This window comes from Alligator mississippiensis, chromosome 3 (assembly GCF_030867095.1).
Source record: "Alligator mississippiensis isolate rAllMis1 chromosome 3, rAllMis1, whole genome shotgun sequence".
NCBI classification, from domain to species: Eukaryota; Metazoa; Chordata; order Crocodylia; family Alligatoridae; genus Alligator; species Alligator mississippiensis.
This window is the reverse complement of record NC_081826.1, coordinates 212149460-212162209: the sequence shown is the minus strand read 5'-3', so window position 1 is coordinate 212162209 and position 12750 is coordinate 212149460. Positions and strand designations below refer to the sequence as shown.

At 40.7% G+C, this 12750-nt stretch overlaps 1 protein-coding gene across 3 annotated transcripts in view; it reads right to left on the bottom strand.

The window, feature by feature from the left end:
* Positions 1-12750, bottom strand: part of SYK (spleen associated tyrosine kinase) — a 76203-nt gene that overhangs the window by 30877 nt on the left and 32576 nt on the right. For all 3 annotated transcript variants that reach the window (XM_019478172.2, XM_014608740.3, XM_014608739.3), the window contains one exon: positions 11795-11955. In XM_019478172.2, the coding sequence (XP_019333717.1) occupies positions 11795-11955 (161 nt within the window). The remainder of the gene's footprint in view (positions 1-11794; positions 11956-12750) is intronic.

Genomic DNA, 12750 nt, shown 5'->3' with positions numbered 1-12750 from the left:
CTAAGTCTAACTGGGATCTGCAACTAGGCATTCCTCTGCCTCTGGCTTTGCAGAGAATGATCTAGTAGACATACTGAGAGCATGTGTAATGCACACTTTACAAAACTGGGATCCTTAAAAATACAGTGGCTTTCAACACTTTCTTTAAGAGTGTAATTGGAGAAGGAAATGCTGGTCCCCTTTCAAATAATAGCCTAGTGGTTATCAGCAGTGTAAGAACCTGGCCGAGCACCCTGGGTGGTTGCCATAAACAGGCACAGCAGTGGCTTCCAGTTGCTGCTGCCACTGCAGTCACAATCAGGCAGTTGTGGCAAAAGTCATATTTTTTAGTCCTCCAACCCCACCAATGCCTAAGATGACTGTCTTTGATGTCCTGCCCTAGTTATGCTACTTCTGGTTATAGACTTCACCTAGGAAGTAGAGACCAGTACAGTAGTACATAGGATGGTTCAATTCCCTCCAGTGGTACACAGGATGGCTCAATTCTCTCCACTGCCTAAGGAGATTCATACCCATATCTCCCTTCTCCCAGGAATGTCCTCGCTATGATGCTATGTGCATCATTCTGTGTGTGCGTGTGCAGCATGGAGAAGCATCTTCCACTCCCTCTGCTGAAGTTGTGCCAATATGCAGAATTCTAGATGCAATGAGATGGAGCACGAGTCTCAAACCTAGTTGTAAGAAAACTCACTAGGGGGAGGGGATGGAGGGAATTTGGGTTCTGGTCCTTCTTCTTATACAGTGTTTGTAGTTTGCTTTGGAGAGTCCCTGGATAAAAGTGTGTCAAAATCCCACCTTAGTGACCCTAAATCTGGGCCTGAGATTGACCTTGTATCTAGGCCCTGCAAATACATTGTCACAACTCAAATCTAGGGGTGCCTATACATGAGCAGGGAGGCTGCTTTGACATGCTGTAAATCCAGTGCTTTGGAGCAGGCTTGATTAATCATGGCAATTACCATGATCCAGCAGCCTCCCATGTCTCATGCATCAGTGTCCCCGCACTTCAAAATGGCAGCGGGGGTGCTTTATCTAAAGCTTGTTTGACGAGCTGTAGATAAAGCACCCGACCACCATTTTAAGGCTCAGGGATGCTGATACATGAGGCGCTCTGGGCACTTTACTTAGAGTGGGTTGTGAAGCCACTCTAATTAAAGCACCCCTCCACTCCTGGGCTAGGTAGGGACACAAGTTATATATAAACTGGTTTAAGTCATCAAAAACTGGTTTAAACGTGTAATGGAACAGAAGGTCAGTGCACATAAACCAGTTTCAAAATGGCTGAAACTGGTTTAAGATAAACCTGGTTGAATGTAGTATCAGACTTAACTGATTTGGGTCAAACCAGTTTATGAAACTTCTGTCCCAGACCCCTTCCTAGTTCAAGTTAAATCAGAGTCCCCCTGCATCCCAGCATGCTTTCTAGCCCTGGGCTGGGCACTGTTCTCTGCTCTAGCAAAGAAGGGTTGGAGGGGAGAGAGGTAGGGACTGTCCCCTTACCCCCACCCCCAGGCTAACCTGGATGCGTTCTGGGGCCAGGGAGAGGGGTTAAGCCCCCCTTCTCCTGAGTACAGAGCTGTCCTGCCCTGCTAAACTTACTGAAAGTTACTGTTGGCTGTTACTGTGGACCACAAAAACCAGAGGCACCTGTAAGCAGGAAGAGGAAGTGAGTGCAACCCTGCAGAGTCCTGCTGTTGTTATGCTGGACTGCAGATCCCAGAGACTTCTGGGGCACCAAGAAGAAGAAGTATCAGACAGCCATGCTCTAGTGTCCCCGGCTTCTGGCCTGAGTCACTCCAGGCATGTGGCTGCAATTTATGAATCAAAGGTAAATGTGTGTCCAGTTGTTTCTTTGTTTAATCTTTGTAGCTTAGACTAGTATGCAAAGACTGAATCGATTCAGTTTCAGGATTTTTTACTGTCTGTAACTAGCCCTGGAGTATATGTATAAATGCCCTAAACATTTAGTGAGATAGTGGAAATGATCCTGGGCACTGTTTCACAATTTCATTTTGGTTTTATAAATTATGAAAATGATCATGGTTTCTGGGGTTAAACTAAGCCTCAAAAACTCTTGCTAACCACACGCTGCTTAGGACTCATCAAAAATTCCCCCAATCATGTGCTACCTTTGACCATTGAATTTGAACAAATCTAAAAGTTACAGTGAAATGGGAGAAGAGAAAATTACCTGAAAATTACATGAGGCTCTCTGAAACCCATTCCGTTAGAAGCTTTTATGTTCAGGGTGAGGATCAATGTTAATCCATGCCACCACAACAGATCTGGGTTTACCCACATTACTTTGTATAAACCAAAACCGTTGTATAATAATTTTGAAAAAATAAAAACAAAACAAAGACAAAATACTTGATTGCACAGTGTGTTTTAAATGTGCTGTACAATATTTATGGCTCTTAAGTAGATTGCAGTGTAGGCGTTAGAATGATAATAATAAACTAAATCTCTCAAATCTTTTTTAATGAGCATGACATATTTTAATCTTGCCTTTTTTTGGCAAGATTATTTAAAGACAGCAGCAGTAAAATACTACCCATTCTTGCACTCTGCCAACCCTTACATACATTTACAAAAGTAAAATATAATAGTTAAAATCTGCACACCATGAACTTGTTCCTTCTTCCACAGGTGCTAATTAAAAATCCCACTGATTTCACTGACAGCAGGATTATGTGCAGAGCAAAAGTTGGTGGAACACATTGGTACTTAAATCTTTCCACTGTATATTATTTATACATTTTATTCACCTTATTTATATGTTTTACACACAAACTTTGTTATAAACTTAACAACTGAAAATTATTTATTGCAATCCTTCAATTGATTTTTTAATTCTTGCATTCAGTCTGCCCTAGGCTTTCTTAGATACTTAAATGACAACTGACAGCTGTCAGTAATTCTGAAGCCACAATGTTTACAAAACACCTTTTGTAGAGGCACCTATGAACTTCACTTCATAAATTTACTGGATGCAAAAAATCATGGACTAAATATAGACATTGGCTTTATGGCACATTATAACCTGCCTGCCATCAGATAACCCTAGGTAATCTCTCTATATTTTACCAGTTACATTTTTATCCCTCCTGTTTCCTCTCCCCAACACCTACCTGTCTCACACCTATTGTCTTCCAAGGCCCCTGATCCTCACTGCCACGCATCTGCATTTTCACAGATCTGCACTTTGCATAGTGGCTTCTATTAATATTCCACCCAGGGGAACACAAAACAACAGCCAACTCTCCCTATGCCTAAAGAAGTCTGTTTGTGCTCAAAAGCTTGCAAAAAACAATTTTTTCCAACTATTTAGTTGGTCTAATAAAAGAGATCACATTTACCCAAAGAACCTTGAAACCACAATGAAACGCTGTTTTCTCTGATAACATCTCTATTTTATCTCAGTTCTTTCTGCTTACAAATTATCCCTCTCTTTAAAAAAATAAAACCTAAGGAAAAATAAAACTAGATTGCAAAATGCACTGTGGATTGATAAAGTGGAAAATTCTTATAATTCTATCACTAGGACAAACAGGGAGAAATGAGTAGCAAAAAGGCTGGCTTTCAAATGCTGTGGAACTCAAAGACTGATGAATCACAGATACATGAATGTCTTAATATCTTCACTGGTGCCTCAGACTTCTCTCCCTCAGCATCAGAACCTTCATCCCAGAAGTTCTGTGGTATCAAAACTTCAAATTGCCTTCCTCCAACCCCAATCCATCCCTGATTGTTTTCCAATAAGTCCAGCTTTCCCCCTCAATGGCTTTTACGTTGTGGCTAGGCATCATTATTCCAGATATGTGCACCACATTCAATACAAGAAATATGAGGGCAGCATTAAATAAATTCAATGCAGTCTCAAACAAAGTCATGCAAGGAAGGATGTACTGACTGCATTTGTCTTTTACATAATTAATTTTTTTCTCCTTGTAACTACACTCAGAGCTGTTGTGGAATACTCTGTACGTTGCAGAATTCAGCATCAGAGTGCTAGGGAAATCTCAGCTAGCTCAGCTATTGGCTGGTAGCCAGGTCCCATCTGTCTATATTACCAGCACATTAATTTGTTCCAGTTCCTGCTCCCCTCCTTTCCTCACCTATCTCCCCCACCCCAAAGCTACACTGGATAAAGGGAATTCGCTGTTATAATAGCATCTGCAGTAGGGTCTTCTGCATAGCAACCTTGATCGGGGATCACATCCCTTCTTCACTCTTTTGACTGACACAATATTTTGTAGTGCAGACATAGCCTTAAGATGCCATAAGAGTTGTAGTGGTAATCTGCCAGTGGCATCTGCCCAACTGTGAATTGATCAGAAGTCCAAAATTCTTGGCTGTGTCACTGCAGTTTACTAAAGAGAAGTCATGGGAAATTTTTACAAGGACTGGAGATAATCTAGTACTTATGGGAAAGATACCCAACTTCAAACCTATCATACATTTTGATACATACATCTATCACTGATTGGATGGGTGATTTACTTTCTGCAATCAGCAGAGAATGGAGGAAGGAAATACTCGATAAAATACTGATGGGGGCATGTCTTTCTCATTGGCTAGTGGCACTTCTCCCTTGGAAATTTATCCAAAGGAGGGATAGAAGCAAGTCTTATGTAAGGTGGGAGAATATGAAGTAATCTACAGTATGGTCATCATTTTATGTTTTCCAATCAATTTGGACAGTATGTGTATGTATATGTGTACGTATATACACTACTCTGTATTACAGCAGTGAGAAAGAGAAATCTTTACCTAGCCTTCATCAGCAGAATGCTGGGCAGAATTTTCCAGTTCTTCAATTACTAAAGTATTGTAAACTATTTTTGTTTTCATGGTGGCTTATGTCAGCAATTACTAACCCTATTTAGGACTACATGAATAATAAAAATGGTTACCAATTGCATTACACGTGACAGGAGTTAGATCAGAGAGTATTTTGAAAGAGAAGCAAACACTTGAAAAACTGTAACTTGACCTTTAAAAGTACAGATATTTTAAAATATGAAATCAAAACTTGCATCAGTTGTTCCAGTATGCAAAATACCCTTGACCTTTAGTGTCATCGGATATGATAGATCTTAAATTACAGTAGAGGGGACATTAGTCACATTAATGACATATACTTGTTATCAGCAAACTCAAGTGTGTAGTGTAAGTATTCTTGTGACAAACTAATGTTTTGGTTCATTATGACTTATAATTCAAACTCTCTGTAGCTATGAATCTTCTGGTAAGAGGAACAATGTCTCATGTAATTATAAGCACTGATTATTAGAGAAGTTGCAGGTACAGGCATTTACTCCCGAATGTTTATATTCACAAATATGTTAGAACCTAACTTCAGGCTTCAGAAATTCTAAACCAGGCTTTTAAATCTTAAAGGATATCATTTTATAAACAAATACCTATATAACTACATATACAAATTCAAAGGTAGATGTAGAATAAGCACCTCTAACACTAATAAGGGATATACGATGACATAAGATAGAACTACTACTGTGAGTTCCTATTCAGTGCTAGAGAAATCTGATATTTTAGATACTACATTTCTGTTACTAATAGGAAATGCTTTTTTGGGAGGTTATTTTTTAACTTGGTAACTGCTCAGTATACACTATGGAATAACTACCAGTGATAATCACATTCTAAATTTATGCAAACAAAAATACAACTTCTTGGAAAAATCATAAACATCCTAATCTTTGATGAAATTTGGGACCCTTGCATAAAAAAAATAAAATACTAATAAATCTTAGAACAGTATCTCATTTAGCTACTGTATTTTCAGGCTACTTTTCAGACCATTTCATGAATGCCACTTTATCTTGGTCCTCTGGGGGGGACTGATGGTTGGGGTATTACTCTGTAGCTTTTGAGGCCCCCTCTGTTTCCGTGTTCTGAAGTGGTGAACATGTTGTTCCTACTTCTTAAGAAAGTAAACTCCTGTTAAAGTTATTTCTCATATAAATAATACAAAAAATCTGAATTTATCTTTCCACCATCTCATCAGCAAATGCCAGTGTATTTTCTAGATTTAGTAAATGCAACTTTACATGAGGGACAAAGTGCCAACACAACTAGCTAACCTGTTAAGAACTGAAAAATGATCCACAAGGAGCAAAAGGCAGTAATAAAGCAATTTTCTAGTGATATTAGATTACATGCCCAATGCAGTTTCTTTAAGAATAGACAAAGTTGTCAGTCAAGAGCATTTCAAATAATAAAGAAACTCACAGAAGAAGACTTTCATGGCCAACTGTCAAACGTATGTATGGAATACTGTACCTTTAGTAAAACTGTTGTGCTGCACAACAAAGCATCAGGAAGTAACACATTGGCAGTTCTACTCATTAGAGTCCTCTTCCCCCAGCCCATCCAGCAATGGAAATTACAGAGAGAATTCTACAAGCAGTGAACCAAGGAAGGCGATCATGCATTGCAGTGGCATGTGAAGGACCTCACAGTTACTGAGTGTCAGTGGGCAAATTAAAAAATAAAACTGCATATGAAAATAAATAAGGAGATTCCTAGGTGGCTACCTCACAAATTCCAGGGGTAGAGCTTTCTGCTTTCTGCGCCTGTGAGGCTGCTATGCCTACTGGACATTTAGAAATGTTTGGCCTTGTTAGAAAGGTATCTGTTTGGCTTTAAGAGAGAATCTTTAATCCACAATAGCCTTTTGTGCTTTGTCACAGCATTAAAACATGAACAATTCCCTTTTGTATCAATTATTAGTATGAGGTAGATAACATTTCCAAGTTTTCCTCTAATGGCAACAAAGAGACATAAGGTGTCTAAGAATAGTACTTTGACACCACTGGAATAGGGAGCAAGAGAAGAATTATTTTTTTAAGAAAAATATATATACAAATCCCACAAATGAAGGGAAGATATAGGCAGAAAACATATTTACTCATTCTACAAGTTGGGTTTATATTAACTGAAAACTTTAGCTTAAGAGAAGGAAACTTCTTCATTACTCTTAAGCATTTAGAGTTTCAAGCATGTTTTCTAGCATCCAGAATGAGATTTCATAAGCAGCTGGAAAGCCAGCAGCTTTACGGAAGAACTAATGATCAGTATCTAAGACTGCAAAAAAGAGATCAAGAAACTTTTTTTGAACATAGAAAAGACAATCAGTTTCTCAACTCCATGTACATGAGATGGGTGAGGTGAGCTGGATGAATCTTGATACAGGCACTTCTGAAACTAGATAGAAAAAAATACAAGAACACTTTTAGGAAGGCAGGAATGCATATCCAACCTCATTTGAAACTCTCATTGGAAAAGGTATTGCAAATCTAGTTATATGTAAGAGAAATCAAATGTAATCAGGTATATGATAGGTTACATATTCACTTTTCAGTTTTTACTGGGAGAGTTGCTGCTCTTTCAGTAGGAACAATAAGTGCACCCCAGTTAGGCTCCCTTTACTCTACCTAGTTTAATTTCTAACAAGGATTCTCTGAATTAGAAATGGTAAGTCTCTGTCTGTGATGATGGCAACTTTCCCTGCTTGTTGGAGAAAAAGTGGAGGGTGAATAAAAGAAGGAGATGAGGGGGGAAACAGAATGAATCAGGTTTAGGGTGGCCTCCTTGCTGGTGGTTATATCACTGAATTTGTCTTCAATTTTCCATCAAATTGTTGGGGGAAGAGAGGCAAACTTTTTTTATGAACCAACACTGCAGAAGAGAATTCTTTTGGCAGTAGCCAACATTACTTGCCTCTTACCTTGATGCTATCTGTGTCTCACTAACTGGGGGTAACATAAGGACTTATTCTTTTCAAGAGATACAATGCAAATGTACCCAAAATTTCCATCAAATATAATGAATAACATACCTGATTGCAGAGGAACACTTATTATTGCACTAAGATTGGTTATTTAAGGATTTCTCTTTCTACCAGCTTTTAACTTGCAGGGACATGAGGGACATGTCCTGTCTGTCAATGTCAACTGCTAGCTGGCAAACAGCATGTAACCCAAACTTTTCTAATTACATCTGCCAGTGAAGTCATTGGGCAAAGAGCACAAATGGGCAGGATTCCCACCACTGGTAATTCTGAACTGACCCTCGCTGAAGCAGGACTTAACAGCAGAACATACACAAAGAACTGGTGGGAGCATCTACAAGGTCTATTAGTGCAGGGGTGAGCAAAATATGGCTTGCAGGCTGGATTTGGCCCACCAGGCCATTCTATTTGGCCCGCAAGGCCCCTAAAAATTTAGAAAATGAATATTTATCTGCCCCTGGCTCCCTGTCATAGATGACAGGAGCCAAAGGCAGGAATAAGCAGCCACAGCAGCAAGGTTAGACTGACTCCACCGCACAGCCCCCTCCCTCCCACTCCCAGCTGGAAGCCTATGCCTAGCAGAGGCTTCTGGCCTGGGACCCTGGGGCTGTTCCTGTCTTCCTGTGCCAGAGGGAAATTCAGATAAGAAGGAGGGGGCAGGGAGGCATGGGAGGACTGCATGTGATTGCCCCAGTCCTCAGGGCTGGGCTGGGCTGGCTCCTGCAGTTCTGGCGCTGCAGCCAGGAACCACATGCCACGTGGTGCAGGCGGTGGGTGGGGAACAGGGAAATGGCTGAAGAAGGCAAGAGGGAGGGGTAGCAAGAGCCTGTGGAGTGAAACAACAACTGGGTGGGAGTATGGGGCATGTGCCAGTATGCCAGGGCCAGCGCCAGCACTGGCAGGGGCCCAGGGTGGGGTGGCAGGAACGCGAGGCCCAGTCTGAGAGGGGCTCTGGGGACCTGGGCCAGCTCCCCTCTCTCCCTGCTGGCGCAGCCCAGCTCGGCTCCAAAGAACCCCCGCTAGCCCGTGTCCCATGGTCCTGCTGGGCCCCCATCAGCGCTGGCCACGGCGCACCAGCTCAAACCCTATGTCCACCCACACCCCACACATCCACCCACAAAGTCCCCCACTCCACATACACCCCCCCACACCCCTATGCCTATCCGCCCCCCCACACCACACCCATCCTGACACCCCACACACCCATAACCACCCACTTGCACCCTCCTGCAATATACAAGAGTAAGACTTCATTTAATCTATTATACTATCACCTCTATGTACACTACACAAACGTATGTAAATCAGGACAAAAATATTTGTTGTAGTTCATGTTTGATTTGTAGAATTTGGTATTTTTCTGGTTCCAAGCTGGTATGCCCCCTTGCTGAAAGGAGTACTTCTGGGGGACAAGGGGAGTGACTTCTGGTGGCAAAGGTCAGGGGTTAGGAGGTGGAACTTCCGGTCCCAAGATGGCAACCAAGGGGGTGGGACACCTGACAAGGGGCAGATCTACCCTTGAGGTCCTTGATGGTTTACCAAAACTCGGTAAGTGGCCCTCCACCTGAAATAATTGCCTGTCCCTGTATAGTGTGATGCAATAAACACCAGCACAGTTCACATTGGAGTTAATGGCTCCCAGGCACAGCATCTACACATGTGCCTGGGACTACAGCACCTTAACCTGGGATGGAGCAGCCCCAGGCTGGCAGCAGGCTTGGCAGGTCAGCCCTGGGCTTCGGGTCATGAGGTCAGGCAGTGGTGGGGCTGGCTGAGGCACGAGAGCGCACAAAGAGTGCAGCCATGTGGCTAGACAGCAGGCATGAGTCTGCCTGTTGGGCTGACCAGATGCAATTTACACCCAGGTCAGAATTTACATGTGAATTTAGGCTCTCACTTGCCATTTCTTCATAATAAGAGAAGCCCTTTCAAAGTCTTTTTTCCTGATTATCTTCATACTCAATAACTGTAAAAACATTCTATATTTGATGATCCCAAACTACCTACAACATTCTCCAGAAGGACAATAGGTGATCACGCTTGGACCCTTTTATTGGATGCTTACTCAAGTTGCGCATACAAAGTAAATGTTGGAGGTTGGAGACTAGCAGACTTAGGAGAACAGGCCCTAGCAATCACTGCAGAAGAGTATGAAGAAGCACAAGATAACTTTATCTATCTTTTTATTTTAGGGAAAAGCCAGAATGATTCTTGTCTAGACTAAAAAGTCAGATGATAGAAGTTGATCTAGGGTAGCTGGCAAAGCTACTGAACACCCTTGAAACAGCTTGTCTCTATCCAAATTTAGCATTCCTTCATTTCCTTTTCATCTGACCTCAACCTGACTTGAGATTTCTGTCACAACAAGTGAGTCCCCCTGAGGCATCTTCAGTTTTGGAAGCCATTTCTATGAGGCATATACAGTTTTTAGGAAACAAAACAACAGCCTCAAGCAAGCTGCTAGAGATGCCAAGTTGTCTGTCCTAATGCACAGAGGAAGTAAATCCTAAAAGCTAGGAACACCCACTGGAAAGCTAAAAAAATCCTATATTTCAATAGCTGTCAGACTTGCTTGTCTCAACCAGGAAGTAGAAAATGATGTGGTCTGTCCTAGAGCAGACATATTCAAAAGTAACAAGAGTATGCTTAGTACTTAGTTTGTACCAGTATGGTAGACTCATACCATACACAGTGATATAAATTGTTGTTGAGTAAGGAGAATTTATAGAACATGTGCTGTGTAAGCTGAAGCCTTATTCCTTTGTATCACAGCAGTTGTGGTGTTACTGTTTCAGTTCTCTAATCAAAAAAGTGTTCTATTTCTTAACTTCTACAGTGTAAAACACATATTGGGTAAATAATTACAGGAACACAGGAGAGTGACCCAGGACTAAGCTGTCACTTTGTAATCTGTCCTGACCCAGGTGTATAGTTGCACTGGACCAGGAACAAACCAGAGGATGCTCTGTCACTACAGTCCCTGCCCCCAGTATGAAAGTAATATGCTTCTGGCTTGTACCAGTAACCCGTGACTTCCTCTCTTGCACTGACTAAGCTGAAGTGGCTGGCAAGTTTTGAGGCAGAGCCAAATCTCCCTTTAGTCCCTGTCCTGTTTGTTAGAGGGGCAGTAGCAGCCCTGTAGAAGTCAATGGACTCTATTCTCCATCAGGTATACAGCCCATGCAGGACAGCAGGTAGGCAGACAATGTGCCCTTACTTTTCCACACAGATGCAGACAGTAAACCATAATTTAAAAAGTGTCACGGATAAAGATACAAGCAATGGAATTTAAATACAATTTTAGTGTATGAAAAGCTTGATGGTAATTTTCTTAATGTTTCCTGTAAAGGTAACCTTCTATCTTTAAAAAATGTGGGAGAAAATAACATTTCTACATGCTATGACTTGAATGCAAACTGGCCTTGACTAACCGCCACCCTGAACATCCGGTTGGTACTCAGTTATTCCAGTAAAGGTGTTGAGAAAATGGATAAAGAGAGAGACACAAAATAGAACTAGACAGAGAAATTATGAGTATTTGGTTAGATTCTTGTTGCTGCTAAATTGCAAAATATACTGTTGTTATTGATTTTTTGAAAAATAACAATTATGGATATTAAAAGTTGCCAACATAGGCTGTTTATCAGTGTTCTTTTCACTGTTTTGATACCCTCACTCAAATATAAGGCTGAATGGCTTTTTCTTGACACCCTGAACTCCTATTTTGCTTCACACAGAATTAACCTTAACGCTTACTTAAATACAATATGACCCTTGCTTTCACTACATATTTTCACTGGTCTTGAAGACTTTTGGTTAGATTGAAATGGTTACAGCAATGGATGTTGCATTGTATTGGGATTTCTCACAATGAATGACCCAAATCTTTGCTCAGAGTCTCATTCAAAATTCAGTTAAGCAAACTGTTGGGCAACAGCGTTGGTAACTAGCCATACTGAAGAAGACAGTACTCACAGAAATTTTCCATTAGTTTTTGTTCCTATACGGATGCGATGCTCTGATTCTTCTCGAGAGATCGTCCCATGGAACCATGGCATCTTCTCATGGGCAGTAGTGGCAATCAGCTTCTCCAGCTGTGGCTTTTGACTAATAATAGCTTGTTCCAAGGCATGACCCTGGACAGTGGAAAAAGGGGTGAGTTAAACTACATTCTGTCATATGCAATGAAAATTACAATCACATAATTTTTACACAATTGTAGAATCATGTAATGCCAATTGTTGAAATGGTGAACATCCAGATCCTGTGAACAATTAGAGTTTGAGATTAAATAAATTTAGTGCCACATAATTTTTTACTTTTAAGGTAGATGTTCAGGTAATTGAGGATTTACCTATATTTCTAGGGTAGAAAACAGACAGTAAAGATAACCAGTAACAGAGGAAAATAATAAATCACCTATAAATGAGACCACAATATAAATTAATTACGTAATAATAATAATCTAATTGAAGTATTCTATAATGTAATTTATTTAACTGTATGTGCATTGCAATTCTGAGTCATATAAGCCCACAGAGCAACAGTAGTGATCTCACTTACATACCAGAATCTTGATGACAGTTTAGGGACTATATCATAAAGAAAAAAGGTTTTTTTTGGAAACCATTAAAAAAATAACAGTATCACTTCTTTAGAAGGTGTCCATATCAATCACAATTTACAACACTTACAAATCAGGTACATTTACAAGTATAGCATGATTCAAGAACAACCTCTGAGTTTCTTTGTTTTTGTTGGCTATTGTATGTTAAACTAAGCATTTTTACTTTTTAGGAACCTGCCAATAAGGTGGCAAAACAGCATATAAGGAGCTAGGATAGCTCAGGAAATGGGTAATGGTGGATGGAATGCAGTCAAGGCAGCCGAAGATGCTCTGAATTAATATATTTTCATTGTAGCCTTCAGTT